Here is a 16,192-nt window from a genome sequence, read left to right on the forward strand (position 1 = left end):
CCATCTGCTGAATTCGGTATCCAAATTTGAGTATAAGAAAGATTGAGTTACTGTGAAACACTGTGCCATAACTAGTCTATGACTTAGTTTCACTATTTGAAAAATAAAGCCAAACATGCTCAATAAGGGCCTTGAGGCTTATCCGGTATATTTTGTCGCATCCTGTGACTTGGAGGTGAAGACTGTAGTTTATGTAGCTCAACTAACTGACTGGTTTGGGATTTTTGTATTTTCCAGGTACAACATCGATCCTGGCTTATACTGTCCATTTTTCTCTCTTGGAGCGTGCATGGAAGGTTTGAATTCTTTGTTCAGTCAGCTCCTAGGAATCTCACTTTATGCTGAACAGACACAGAGAGGAGAGATTTGGTCTGAAGATGTTCGAAAGTTGGTAAGTATTCTTGTTCAGCATCTGAAACGACAAAGGAAGTTAGACGAGATGGTATGTTCCTCTGAGCCATGAATCAGATTTTGTTTTTAAATTGCTTGGGTACCTATCAAAAGCACACACTAGTTGTCTAATTTTAGTTGGAAGTTAGACCTCAAGGGCTTTATACTCTCTCTAAGTGCCTTTTGTATGCTTGATATTTTACGGCCTTTATAATATGCCTCTCTGTGAAGGGTGCCTGAATCAGAAGCAGTTTCTCTGTTTGGAGATTATTGTTGTACCTTTCAATCCGTCCTTCTGAATGAGCCCTGCTAGTTTTTTTTAGTTTCAATCTGTAGATGACTGTAGATGACTAGAATGCTGTAGGTGCATATTCTAGCAGTCATGTGTCTTTGCCTCATTTTTTTATTCTGTACGTCATCTTTGCTTTGAGATTGTTTTTTACGTCTCTATTTTTCTGCCCTGTTTTTAGGGGAGGGTGGAAATAAAAACTTGAGCGATAATTTACTCATCAGGTTCCCAGGTTCTTCTGTTGTCTTCCCTCCATGTATTCACTGCCAGATCTTCTTCACTGCTCTTCTGCCTCCAGCAAGAGCTGCTGTTCTTTATATCCTGTGGGTCAATTTATAATTACTCCCTACTCTTTCTATTTTTATTTCCATGGTAAATCAGCTTTTGTTACTGTCTCAGAAGTCACTTAGGGGCTACAGACAGTGTTACTTTTAATAATCTGTGACTAATTAGTTTTGAGTGAAATGCAGAAATGGCTGTAGTTTGAGGGACAAGTTGTGAATCTTGTATATATTTTTTTTCCAACTAAAATTACCCACAGATTTTACATTAATTATTCCCGGTTTATTTGTCATTTATTCATTATAAATCTTTGGATTAGAATACTATGTCTTCAATTTACATGTCTTATCAGTGCTTTCACTGTGGAAATGATACTTTTTTTTCTTCAGGCTGTTGTTCATGAAACTGAAGGTTTGCTAGGATACATCTATTGTGACTTCTTTCAGCGACCTGATAAACCACATCAGGTAACATTTATGATCTGATTCCAGTGTGGGTTTTATTTGAGTAGTGATTGTAGCGTTAGGGCCATTTGCATTCAATATAAGTTTTACTGTAAATGTAAATGTTTAAACAGGGGAAGTCTGTAACTTTGAATGTGGTTTTAGGTAAAATATTTTTGTGAGTAACCTTTCATTTAAAAAATATCACCTGATAGGCTGAACTCAGACTCTTTGTTCTACAGAATGACAGGCACTATGAAATGTCCTAGAACTCTGTTTAGAGAAGTGGTAGATTTTTAAACACTATTTTCTGGCCTACTATTTAAAAGTAAAAACAATCTGAAGTTTTAATACTCTGTAAAGGTGAAAGCTCATAATGACAATTAATTTTTATTCAAAATTCTAATTAAAACTGTGGATGGTTCCAACTGTTGCAGATCACTCACTCATGCTGCCTAGTGCCAATATATTAATTATAGGATGCAGTACAATAGACACTTCACTCTGTAGAAGCATCTGCAAATTACCACCTTTAGTGAGGTGGTAAGTGGTAAGACAAATCTACATTAGTTTAACATATTACTCTGTTTTGCTATTATTTCACAATATACTAGGAATGCTGTGCAGTATATTTTATGAAGAAGTTACTGCTGAAGAATGAGGAGAGAACTTAATCTATACATTACGGATTTGGCACATCGGTAAATTTCTTTGAGCTAGTGATATTTTTTAGAAAAATTGAGAGGTTTTGATAATTCTAAAACAACAAAAAATTATTTTCTAAAAGCAACACAGTCTTTTCTTTATGGAATAAGGTAGTTTCCTTATGAATATGAAGCAAATAATAAAGATGGAGAAACAGCGTGCTGCTATTGAACAACACTGTTACGATCATTGAATTCAACTTGTGTAACTGAGTATATGTTTAGGTTTGATTTAATAGTTTAAGTTTAATTTAATAATTTCATCATTGTTTTAATATAATTTATATAATGACATTGCCTGTCCATATGTTTGCTTTTATCTTGAAAAGGATTGTCACTTTACAGTTCGTGGAGGCAGGCTAAGGGAAAATGGAGAGTACCAGCTGCCTGTAGTTGTTCTTATGCTTAGCCTGCCCCATTCAACAAGGGGCGCACCAACGCTACTAAGTCCTGGCATGATGGAGAATCTCTTCCATGAAATGGGACATGCTATGCATTCTATGCTGGGAAGAACTCGGTACCAACATGTCACTGGTAAGAAAGTTAGAATAGTTATTGTTTTGTTTTAGTTAAATGTTTAATTTCTAAAAAAAGGGAGTAGATTAAAAAGAAAAGAAAGAAAAGAAAAAAAGAAAACAGAAAAAAAAGATGATGAACCAGAAGTGCTTGAGTCATGTTGATGCTTCTACATCTTTGATGACTTGAAAATACAATATCAGATCCCCAAATATTATCTAAAACCCAACCAAACAACACTTGAATATTCTTCTTCTCCTAAGAAGAATTAGGCACTTGTATCTCTTCCTTCTGTATTGCTAATCTTTGTTATAGTGATGGTATGCACTCTTGCAAGTTTGCCTTATGTGGAGTTTATAATAATGGAATAGTTGAAGGATTGAAAATAAATTGAGCTAAACTTTTACCTGGTGTAAAACCACAATGAATCCTGGGTTGGAAATGGTTTAGGAAATTGAATTAAGGAAAATTAGTGTATTAGTTCTTGCAAAGAGCAATATGGAAAGTCGATAAAGCCAGGCCTTTTTCTAGTTGATTCTGATCAAAGCGAAGTTGATAAATTAAAAAAAAAAGTATTGTATTTGCAAGCATGATTAACTGGTAGGCCTTTTTATCATATGTAAATGAACATGAATGAATGTGCAATCACAGCTTAGTGGACGCACAGAGAAGGAATATTGCCTTTTTTCATTTAGTCCCTCTTCTCAAGCAGTGGCAATGAGTGTATTGGCTGACAGCTCGCAGGCTGCTGTGGCCTGCAGTTGTGGCAAATGGGTCAAAGACATGTCCTGGCTAAAGCTGCTTGGTACGCTACTTTTCTTATCTGCGGACAGCTTGATATATCCTCTTCTATAATAGTGTGCTGGAAATCCCATTTGCAGTAGACATTTACTTATTTAAAAAAAAAAACCACAACCAAACAAATGAAATTGTAGCTCCCATGTCTGAAGGATTTTTTTTATGTTTTACCATTTTTGTGTTATGCTAATGATATAAAGGGGACTCTGTGGTAGAGTTACGTGTTATCGACAGATACTTTGCAACCAGTGACAAAATATTCTTTCTTAAGTCTTCCACTTAAATTTAAATACACTGAGCTGTTTGTAAGTATGTCACTACTGCACATTGTTAAAACAAATGAGCACTGTATATGCTCTTTCAGGGTAATCTCTGTATACTCCTTGGGACGGCTCTTCTTGACCTCCAGGGGTACTTATATGCCCAAAGTAACTGCTTTGGTGGGGTTCTCCTGTTGTGGTGGTGAATTGTGTTCGTCTACATGTCGGAAAGTCTTGAAGGGGCACGAAATAGCTAATTTTGAGGCTCAAACTTTCCATGAGCCCCTGTGTATGGTTTCAGCATTGCCTTAGCTCCAGGCAGTCCTGCGTCCCAGGGGATTTCACTCCAGATCTAGTGTTGCAAAAACAGCGTTGGAGGTCAGTCGTGTTGTTTCTGCAGAGAACCTTTTTTCTAGGGTTTGGAATGTGTGACAATCATGGCTCGTCCCAGGGATGTCTGTTAGGGGCCATCTGCTCTCACGAGACACTAGGGTGGTAAAGTGCAGAAACAGGATGACTACAGGCTATTGTGAGAACAAAAAATTTGATTTTCTAGTTGAGATGCACGGAGTTTTTGACATTTTTCCTACTCTTCCCTGCCCCCCTTTTCTGATTAACATTCCCAAATATTCAGGAACCCATTCTGCTGCTAATGGGCCCCAAACTTGGATAATACTGTATGTTTTTGACTAAAGATGTGCTTCATTTTAAGTTAATCTTCATTTTACTGTATTACTATTGATTGTTTAATGCATATGTATGTGTATAAGATTTTTTTAAAACCTAGGTTGTATTCCATTTTAGTTTATCATGCAGTAGAGAATACCTAGATTTGTTTTAAAGGAGGACTAACTTATTCCAGACAACTGCCCAACCTTTTACCTTCCTGACTTTTAGATTATGTAATTTTTCAGAAGTCCCTTTAATGGATATTAAAAGAATTCTATCACTTTATTAAGGAGCACTGAGAAAGCATAAATGGCTAGGGGAACATCAGTGTAGTTCTGCAGGCATTTGTCTAGGGACCTGCCTTGTTTTAGGCTTTTTAAAAACGATTTTCAAACAACAACAACAAAAAGACTCTACTAATGAAATGTGATGGTACAAAAGAAGGATTTGGGGTATTGCATAAGAACTGAATGACTGGATACTGCAGTGTTAGAAGTAAAATGCAATTCAGAACTACACAGTGCAGATCATGCATTTAAAGAGTACAAAGAGAATTTATGCTATCAAATGGATATTTCAACAGTGGTAGAAGAACAGAAGAACAGAAGTTTTATGTGTTAATGCATTAGCAAATAGCTAATGTGTCTGTGGAAGGGGCGAATGTGATCTGAAATTACATCAGAGGTGTATCTAACAGCAATAAGTATTAGAATGATTAAGAAAGGTACTGGTGAAACCTCATGCAATGCTTGGGCATGGTTTTGTGTCTGGTCTGAAGGTGAATTCAAACTGAAACAGGTGCAGAGAAGAGCTAAAATGGGTAGTCTTTTAGACTTTATCTTGCCTTTGGATAACGATGGCTGAGAGAACATAGTTTCTCTCAGTTTAGGAGGTAAAAAACAGTGTGAGAAATGCTGTTTATACTAAAGAGCAGTATTGGTCTGAAAACATTAGTATAAACAGATGAATTCAGATTAAAAATTAGAGAAAGATTTGTAAAGATTAAAGGACTGATTTTAAAAAATAGTCTTCAAGAAAGAATAGTAGAAGCAAAAACCGTGCTTACATTTAAGACTAGTTTTGAATGTTGACATTGTCTTTAGCAGACAGGGATAGAGGTGATGACCCAGTGGGTCCGTTATTAAAGCAACAACTTTGTACATCTCTAACTTGAATATAGAAATTAGAAATGCAGCTTTGATTTGGTGATGTGTTATACTTCTTAGTAACTTCCATTGTGTAAGGTGCTGATAAAGATTAGAGTAAATAAGGTTTTTGGGAAAGTGCTTTTTGAAAGTACTACCTGCTAAGATATTACCTCATTGCACTTACTTAGAACATTTCTTCAATCTGCAAGAGTGTTCCTTGGATGAATGATTTGGTATTATAAAGCGAGGTTAATATAAAGCATAAGTAAGCTCAGCAAACAGATGGAAGCTAAAAATTGTAACTGTGAATGGGATTAAGGCAGAGTTTTATTTACATTGTAGTTTGATTTAGGTTTAGGACACTTAAATAGATTTGGTGTTTCATGTAGGGCCAGTTTGGCTGCAGTCTGGTTTAGTTTAAAAAGGGTGTGATCCAGAGCTTTATAAGGTGCCTCACCCAGCTGTTCAAATATTTTGTTTTACTTTGTGATTTATAGTAAAATGTGTAGGATTATAATGAAGCTTTTCTGGCAATATGTACAATAATGCTATGGAAATAAAATATTGACTTAATAAATGAAAGAACATTAAAGTTCACCAAAAGTCCAAACTGAAAGTTGCAAAACCTTTTGGGAAGAGTTAACTATTTGTGTTAATGAAAATGGCAAATGCTAATGTGTACAATTATTCTACCTCTAGGAACCAGATGTCCTACTGATTTTGCTGAAGTTCCCTCAATTCTGATGGAGTACTTTGCAAATGACTATCGAGTGGTTAACCAGTTTGCAAGGCATTATAAAACGGGACAGGTAGGGAAAATTAGTATGTAAAATATTGAAAATAGGAATAAGTGTATTCAGGAAAAGAATCACATTTTCATGTGTTATTTGTTAATAATGTTTAAAGTAGAAATAAACAAGGGATAGAAATTATTTTAATATTATAATCTTAATTATTCAGAAAAAATGTTAATATTCTCATTGCAGAAAAGATAAATGTAATCTGTAAAAGAATACCCGATCTTTCCATCCAAGGTTCCAATTACATATTTAAAACTTTCAACCTTTTCTTCCTACAAAGATTGTGTAGTTTCTATACTACAAACTTAGTGTAGTAGGTGAACAACTTCTGTGTGAATCAAGTTATGTGGAATGTTTAAATTTAATTACAGATGGGTTTTGGCAAAAATAGTCATTCATCATCGAACTGTCTAAAGTCTGTCTTAAAATAAAGCTCAGGTACCAAATCATGGAAATAAATGAAAATTATCTGCAGTGTTTAAAAACTCCCATTTTTAGCACAGTGTAGGGTAGTGATTGAAATATTTTGTGATGAGAAGTGTACTGCTTTATTTAGAGTTAGTTTAAGATTAGGATTAGTTAGATTCTGGCAGTCATAAATCTCTGCATTAAAACTCTGATCCTTTTTTATATAAAGTTATTCTATGCTGGTCTAATGCAAGGATCTACTTTCTATGGGAAATTTAGAAAACAGTGCTCTTTGGAACAAGGTGACTTTCAATGGTTGCTTTAATGCATGGCAGCATAACATGGTTTGTATTTGTACAGCCATTTCAAAAATACAAACCAGTAAACAATAACCAAAGATCTTTTTCCAGTGCTTTTGATTGAGGCAAGTCTCAGTGTACTCGGATGTAATGGTTGAAGAATAGACTATCCATCAATGCAAAACCAAGAAAGCCTCTTAGATTGTGTAATGTTACACTTTATTGAAGCTTTTTATCCAATACTAAGCATTCTGTATATTTCAGTATTACGAAGGTGGAATTATGTTTGCCTCCACTGTAACAGTTAGAAAAATAGGTTGCCTAACTTCTAGTTTAGTAGATACTATCTGAGAAATTTGCTCTGTAAATCTGTTTGGTGTTTTGGTGGTTTTTTGTGGTTTTTTTTTTTTTTTTTCAATTCTGCAGAGCACTAAGAAAGTCTCCTTGAAACCTGGGAGTTAAAAGTACTCAGTTGACAAATGTTCATGATTTGTACGTTTGAATCCAAATACCGAAATACTGCTTTCTAGTGTTCTCTATGAAGTTCATGTAGTGTTTAAACATTGTGGAGTTAATCTGATTGCATATGAGTTCAGAGAATGAGCTTGACTAAAACATCTGAAAGAGATTTGTGGAACATTATTTATGGCTTTGTATTTTCAAAATGGCTTAACAAATCTAAACCATGCTTAGTTGCAGTGCAAAAGCTAAGAACCAGGCGCTGCGTCCCATTTGGCATTTCCAAAAACTTATTCTGTTTATTGGTAGTGAAATCTTGCCCTTTCAGAGAGCAATTGAGAGAGGCTTAATGTAGAAGCTCAGTCTGGAAGGGGACAAGAATGGATTTTGCTGGAAGATGAGAAAAAGAGCCTGAAACTGTTGTGTGGCTCTTGAGGGTTTTAGACTGCTTCCTTTTAATTGCTTTTTTGAAAATTTAGAATGTGTTTTTAAACCAATATCCAACATATATAAATCTGCTTTTGCTTATTTTGGTTCATCTAAGCAAGTTTTAAGAATCTGATGTCAGATTTCTCTATCTGTCATTTAAATACAAATAGATTGAAATAATCTTTTCTGTTCTTGAAATTCAGTGATTGTTTCAGGAATTACTTTTATCTGTTGTGTATATGTTACAAAATACTTTGAATGGAAAATCCCAGCTCTCTTACATTTACAACTTCACAAAAATCCTTTTGGGGCTTACATTTTCTGTCTTTGTTCCCTGACTAATTTTTTGATGTGGAAATGGAAATTTGAATCAACATTTTCTTCTCCAGTTTTTTAGTTATTTGAAAGAAAAATGAGTCCACTTTACCCCCTTTTCAAGGGGAGGTAAGGAAAGCAGATGAAACAGTTAAGATGTGAAAATTGTAAAACCATTTCATCCAGATGTTGTTCCATAGGAGAACTTCCATTAAGTTTCTTTTTATGAATAAAGGTACTGAGCTTTTCTGTACAAGAAGAATCTTTCCTGCAACAACTACACTAACATAGCTCTGCTAGGTGTTGAGAGAAGGGGGGTTTTCTGCTGACTTAGTTTGTTGAGGATGCAGTGCAGATAATTCTAAAAAGCATTTTTGCATTGCTGCATCTATGCTATAGTTTTTGCATGTAAGTATTAGGTGGTGTCTTTTAATACTCATCCTGAACATAACTACGTCAGAAAAACTTGGTAGTGTAGTCTCAGCTTCTGATTGCCTTTGCCATAAAAGCCAATTGTAGAAGGATTGGTCCTGAGCTGCAGTCCTCACTGAGGATCAGTGCTTATGCTTATGGGAAGAGGAGGGGAAGGAGGTGTTGTTTTGATTATTAAAACATACGAACTGTTGAAAACTGTTTTTTAGTAGCATTGCAGAAAAAGGATTTCGTGGGCAGGCTTTCAAAGATGAGAATGCATTATGCATGTAGATGTGGATCATGAAGATCTGGTCCAAAATATCTTGAAGTTTACAGAAAGCCTGTCTCTGCTTTCTGTGCATTTTGGATGGTTCTGCTGTTGAGTACTGAGGAGCAAAAAAGCTTGCAAGCTCTTCTGGCAAAAGAAGCAAGTCTTGTGAATTTAGTTCAAAAAGCTGGCCAGCACAAAAATATTTGTTCTAAGAAAGTAGCAAGCCTCGTTTTCCTTTCATCTTAAAGATAACTCAAAACAGAAAATCCTTGAGGAAAAATAAAGGAATAGAGAGGACTGTGTTAATTAGTTACTCAAGTTGAATTACTCAGGTAAGCTCATGAATTCAAGCTGTACCAAAATGAGGTCGTAACAGTGCTTAAGCAGACAATCTGGTGCATACGTACCATCTGTATCACTGTGTGTGTTTGTTTAATTTCATATGTTAAGTGCACAGATATGTGGTAGGTCTGTCGAGCTAAATCATTTTAAGCTTGTGTGTCTTTTGGAGGTTCTCTTGAACAAAAGCCCGTATTTCAGCTGTTCAAATTTGAACTGACTTCATTTTTCACAGAGATGGAATTACAAAGGCAGTATTGTATTAGCATGATTACAAGAATAAGCCCACAGATAGTAAACAGTCGTAATGTGTTGCTGTTACTACACAACAGTAAGGAGTTAAGTGTGCTTTGGGACACAGGGTATTCTATTCTTTTAGCCACCATGGCAAACATGCTGAAAAATTCATGCCAAGATCTTAAAGTTACTTAATATAGAAGGATGGAAAAGTGGAACCCGAAGTAAAGCACGTAGTGTTTAAATTTAAAAAATGGAATGGTTATTCAATTAAAATAGTTTTAGCCAAAGCTCTGTGAAGTCTTTCTTTTAGAATGAGGATGACAGTTTGATTCTGGTTTTACCGGAGAGCTCATCTTTCAGGATAAGTAAAATAATCCTGCTGATGCTTTTTTTTTTTTTTTTTTTTAGTTCACTCAACTGCTTAGTAAGGGACTGTATGTAATGGAGCAAGGAGAAATAGTTTCTATTGCCTGAAACAGTACATCTTCCTCAGTACATTCAAGACCTCAGCATATCTGTATGCGTGACATTCACAGAAACAAACTTTGGAGAGGAGTGGTGATCTTTTAAAAACCCTCTGGAGTCTAATTTTAGTTCCCTGAAATCTTAAATTTTACAATCACAAAGGTGCTTTGGGAAAAATAAGTGATCTCTTTTTTATCATTCTTTCAATTTAATCTAATTTTGGCAATGTTTTTCTGGTGCCAAATTGGCATGGCTTGTGAATTATGATCACAAAACAATTTTTGAGCCGGATCAGTAGCACTGATAGATTTAAACGAAAGAACATTTATGTTTTTCTCCTGTGCCTTTTTGTCAATAGGTATTGTCATAGAGTGATTTGTAATTTCCTGTTGATTTTAATCTGCTCGAACAGTAAAGCTTGATTTTCAGAGCAGAGTAGATCTACATTGTTTGTTTGATATTCATACGGCTGCAAAAAAGATAAGATTTTCTTGGAGGCTCTCGGTATCACCTACATTTTACTTGGTCTCTAGAAGGTGGTGCTAAGCCATCTCCTGTGCAAAGGGATTTTAGTACATTATTAATGATCATTCTGTGTCTCCCATCAGGAGTTCGATTTAGAATAGGGTAGATGCTTGTAGCAGAACATAAGGAAGAAACGGGTGAATGCAGAGGCTGCCTTTTCAGTACTCTTCTCCAGCTTCAGGTCAGCTATTTGCAGTACAATCAAAAGAAGGCAAGACTGTCTTGGGTGGAGAGTCTGTAAGAAATGCTTAGCTCTGAACTGAGAATTAGACCTGCTTCAGTTGTTTCTTGAGCAGGGCTGGATGTGACCAACTCTCCCAGGGAGTGTACAAAGTCTGTCCACATCGCCAAACTTTGCTGCTCTGTGCCCCAGTGAACTGCAAACTTGGATTTCCCAATTCAGTTGAGGATCTGTGGGACTGTGGTTTACCAAAATGCCAATTAGAAAAGTCTTAGTGCCTTTTGTTCTATTTATTTTGTGTACCAACTGAAAGTCTGTGCACTTAACTTCCTCTTACCATCATTTAATATAGCTGAAATATAAAATTGAAAATCCATTATGTTGAAAGAGTTGGTTTGACCTTACTGGTAGGAGTGCTCTTGGCTTTAACACTCTTAAATTATAACTGTGTAAAATATACATATTTGCTGTTGCCAAGCTTTTGAATGTTCAGCTTTTTTAACACTGACAAATAACAATTTAAGAATTCCCATCCAGTTTTCTCACACCTTACTGTATCCAAAATACAGGTGCCGCTAGAATAAATCAGTTTTGTTTAATTCCATACTGCACTACTTCACTAGGAGATGAAAGCCTCCAAAAAGCTGCCAAAACTCGCTGGCAGGTTTGGTGCTTAATAACAAAACCTGTTCAAAATTCTATAGGTTTCCTTACACAAGGGTTTGTTGCATGACAACTGAAACCGTGTTATTGCAAATCTGCATGTGCTTTAGTTCCAGGATGAAAAGTCAGTGAAGTGCATGCCTCAGTCTGTGTAAGAGGATGAGACAAGAGATGTTCATAGAACCAGGAGAAAAATTGTCCAACCAAAATACTTTTTACCATTTGTAATTTTTTTCTGCTTTGCTTCTTGCTTTAATAACTTGTCTACATAATTAAGTAGTATTTTTAACAATACTAAATCCAGTATTGAACCTCAAGGTAGTCAGCCATCTTTATTACTATGGATAACTGCCCATTTACTCTTGCTCTAGTAGTCCAAAATCATCATGTAATTTGAAACAGAATTTTTGTATTTGGGAAGGGTGAATAGTGGCCTAACAAGGATGTACTGTAGGACAGACTTCATATTCATTGGTTCATTTTTCTGTGTTGAAATTTAACAGCTGTGCACATTTATGACAGGGAAAATAATGGGTGTTGTTCTATCCCATTCTTGACCCAGCTAACATTTGTCTTGGAGAAGAAGTTACAAGCCTTGGCAAGCTATTGCATAAAACAGCTGTGCAACTTGAGAGTTTTTCTTATCTGCTTTAACTTCCAGATTCCACGGAGTTAATTGATAACATTTTTCTCGCTTATGTGTAACTTCTCTGGAGTTGCGTTTTTATTCTGTGAACATTAACATTGTTTGAATTGAAGTCATATCATTTGCACAGAATCTAAACATACGGCTCTGCCATCAGGATACGTAGACTCTCATGTATTATTTCTTAAACACTTCAACACACTGTAAAAGTGTAAGTATGCTTCTAGAGTTCAGTGTAATACCAAACATCTGTATTACATTGTACAACTTGTAGTAACTTAATATTTTAGCAAGAACCCAGTTATTTTACCCATATTTAATATGTTTGGTTAATAAAACTGCTAGCAAAAAAAAAGAATATGCTTACTAGGAAAAACATCTATTGAAAAGCTTCAGGAAGCAGCGGAAGAAGTGTAAGGTCAAGCATTCATATACAGATATTCTTAAAAATCTTTAAGCATTCAAAAGTCTTTCAATGTATTTGTAGACGTTTGGATAGAAAGTCAAAAAGAGTTTGCTTAATGACTTGAAAAATGTCTCTGACTTTCAGCCTGTGGTGGCATGGATAATTTTATTGCCATAGATGTGGAATGAATTCAACTTTGTTAAAAATTTCAAAGGGTAGCTATTTACTGTTCAATATGACCAAACACTTTTATGTGGGTTAGGGTAGAAGGCCTGATGCTGTCCCAGTTGAAGTTATGAAAACCCTGCCGGCACAATGGGAGTTATGTGGGCCTCCGTGTAAATCTAAGTGAACTATGCTCAAAGACCAACAGGAGAATCTATTATAGTATCTGCTTTTGAAGATTAGTCAGGATGACCTGGGAGGACTTTAACTATCCCATCTGTTCTTTATCTCTAAAGATAGTCATAATATTTTTAATAAGCATTTAAGGGAATGTAGGATCAATTTATAGAAAAACAAACACTGAGATGCAGGGATTTCTTGACTGCTGTGTAAATTACTGCCGATATCTTAATTGCCCATTTAAGGCTTTGTTTAGCAAATGATATTTCCTTCCTCAATGCAAAGCACTTCAAATATGTTTTATTACCACCAGGAGTTTTTTTTGGGTTTTTTTTTGTTTGTTTTTGGTTTTTTTTGTTGTTTTTTTTTTGTTTGGTTGGAGTGTTTTTTTGTTTGGTTGGTTTTTTTTTCATCTTCAGCCTTTTCTAGTAGTAAGCATACCATTTACAAATATACAACAATTCTAAACATGTTCTGACTTTTTTATTTTATTCAAGCCACTACCAAAAAACATGGTGTCGAGATTATGTGAGTCCAAAAAGGTGTGTGCTGCAGCTGATATGCAACTGCAGGTATGTTCTTTGCATTCTAGTCTCTACTGTCTATCCAGAACTTTCAGAACATATTTTAATTCTTAGAATTTTACCAAATTTTTATTTTACTGTAGACACATTATCTAACTATGCAAATTAGGAAAATTAATTCATTTTGATAATTAATTTTCATGTTTGTTTTTGTGAACGTCTTCTGTGCTGTCTGCTTAAAGTTAAATGTCTGAATCTGTAGGACCACAACTTTTGAAAATGGTTGGATTATCAGAATTCCCAAATGTGGTTTAAGATTGAGTTCTTAAATTAACAGAATCATTTAAGAAGAACTTGCAGTAGAGGAAGTATTGTGTACCTTTGGATCATTAAAGTGTAGCAGGACTGAGAGATACAGGCCACCTTAGTAAAATCAAACCAGCTTGTTTATTTACTAGAATGTGATTTGAGCTCCTTGTCTTCTGCAGCTCCAGTATGAAAGTGGCAACTTGTGACCGCCATCAAAATTGCTGGCTGAGCTATAAGGCTGTAAGACTTCTCTCTCACAGCGTTAGGAGTAGTAATCAAATTCATAGACCTTTATTTTCTGTGGGTGGATATGATTGATCAGTCATTCCCATAAACAAACTAACAGTGTTGCTTTTCTTCAAAGGAAGTAAAGGAAATTAGGGTTCTATCTAAAATGGGTATTTAGGTTTTTTCAGTCCTGCAACAGCAGTTCTCAGATGTGAACAGTAGCATTAGCATCCAACCAAGTTGTTTTACCGTGAGAGTTTGGCTGCATTTAGTATGCTACAAGCTTCTGCTGTGTGATTTTTGTGATTTTGTTTTCCTCTTTGTTTTGCCTTAAGCCAGAAGCATATAATTTTTCATTTTACAGTTGACCTAGTGTTTAGATGAGATAACTCTGCTAGTACCTTAATAAAGAGTAGTCATTGTTTTTGAGATGTGGAAAGAAACAAATTTAAAGATCAGATCTTCGTAATTCTTCACTTTGAAAAGTGCCCAAATGATTGCGACCCTGGCTACAAACATGAGTTGCGCTGGTTAACTGAAGTTGATTTAAAAGAAAAACTTAGTTAAATATTTACAGTTTTCTCTGTGCAATTATTTATAGTGATTTAAAACTAATCAGAATACTGGAGTGTGGACCTGTAAATGTATACATGACAGTTACACTAATCAAACCCAGACTTAATACTGTTTTCACTGTATACGTATATTTTTCATTGGTTAAACTTAACAGATTTTTTGAATTATGCTTTCAGTGCAGCGCTGGCTGTCAGTCGCCAGTGTTGGCTGTGCAGGTGTGAACAAGGAAGGTGCTACCCGTGGCTATACCTCTGTGACATGAAAATAATTGCAGGTCTGATTTTGAAATACACACTCCTGGCTCTGAAAGGTTCTCATATAGAGATAGCTGAGAATCCAGAAAGAATGTGGGCAAGAATATAGGAGGTTTTTTTGGAAAAAAACAATTCTGGATTGAAATAAAATTTATACTAAGAATGCTTAGTGGTGGACCTCTGTTCATGAAGTCCACCAACACAGAATAATTTGCCAATGTACAGAGTAGTAACCACCAAAGCAATGATAAAGTGCTTTCACATGCACCCGTTCTTTTCTGGTGTGTCCATAACAGCTATATATAGATCTGACAGATTTCCTTTCAACTTTTAATATGTATTTGCTATAATCTTGTCAAGGTTTGAGACCAAATTGACAGTGTGGGGGCTAAATGAACTTGGATACCAGGCAAGTGACATGGCCTCCCTGTCCTGTGGCGGGGAAGATGGCATGCTCCAGAAGTGAGTCAAGGAGTGGTCATTGCATTGGTCCCATGGGGTGGGCTGTGCAATCCCCCCTGCGGCTCTTGGCCCTCAGCTGCTCCTGGGGTCTCTGTAGGGTCTGTCCCGGGGTGACTCCAGACCCCATAGCTTTAGAACTGGGGGGAGAACACCCACTTCTGGTGGGCTCAAATTCCTGTGGCACCTAATGATTGACTGGTGCTGGCAATGATGCAGTGATTAAGCAGGCTGCTTGCCCTCAAATTACTCTTGTGTAACTAATGTTCAACCAGGCTCAACCCACATGATGCCACACTGAATGATATTATTCATTTCCTACTTTCAGCACCATGTTTTTGGAGATTCCAAATGTAATAACCACAGAAGTATGCACTCATTTCAAAGAGACAGACTGGCAGAGCCGTTCTGTTTATTAATTCAGAAAAAATGTCCCAGAGAAGTTGACTGGCAAATAAAAAGTTCATACATTCCTTTGCAGAAGTGTGTATTGTTACTCATGCAGATTTAAAAGTATAATAAGTCATTGAAGAACAACATTTATTTCAATCTGCGGATGCCAAAGTATGTATGTACTACTAATATATATACCTGAAAAAACTGTGAATGATGACTCTAATACCTTTGCTTCAGACTTTGCAAAGAGTATATTCTATACTGACGACTAAATGCTATGTAAACCATATTTGACCTTTAAAAGAAAGAAAAGTGCTTACAAATTTTCCAGCAGTGGGGAAAACGCCTAAAGGTTCTTTTGTGGTCTGTTCAGAAAATAAGTCTATTGGCATGTGAAAATAAGAAACGTTGCTGGTTTTTCATCATAACTATAATACCCCTCTGCATTTTCTTCCAGCTCATTTAATCAGTTATTCAAGAGTAAAGATAGGAGAATCCATGCATCTTCTCTTAAGGTTTTTGCCATGCAGATTGAGTCCCAGAGTCTTTCAGTCAGTAGTAACTTCGCTGGAAAATGCATAACTGTTCACATATTAATGATATTAAGCAGACAAGGAGCTAGAAAGAACTGGAATCAAGTGAAACTGATAAATACCAATGTCAGTGCAAAACAGAGAGACAGTGATAGATAACTATTTGATGGCCTTTTTATATTTTTAGATCTTCCGGGAAATGTGTTCTA

General features: G+C 35.8%; 1 protein-coding gene across 1 annotated transcript; it reads left to right on the top strand.

Moving 5' to 3' along the window:
* Positions 1-237: 237 nt before the first annotated feature.
* Positions 238-13,276, top strand: LOC104074993 (mitochondrial intermediate peptidase-like; the record flags this gene model as incomplete). Its single annotated transcript, XM_009575318.1, has 5 exons — positions 238-391; positions 1,351-1,428; positions 2,438-2,642; positions 6,199-6,308; positions 13,202-13,276. Coding segments are annotated over 5 exons (622 nt in total), but the record flags the coding sequence as incomplete, so codon positions are not given.
* Between the last annotated feature and the right edge of the window lie 2,916 nt (positions 13,277-16,192).

Source organism: Fulmarus glacialis, unplaced genomic scaffold, assembly GCF_000690835.1.
Source record: "Fulmarus glacialis isolate BGI_N327 unplaced genomic scaffold, ASM69083v1 scaffold23093, whole genome shotgun sequence".
Taxonomy (NCBI): Eukaryota; Metazoa; Chordata; class Aves; order Procellariiformes; family Procellariidae; genus Fulmarus; species Fulmarus glacialis.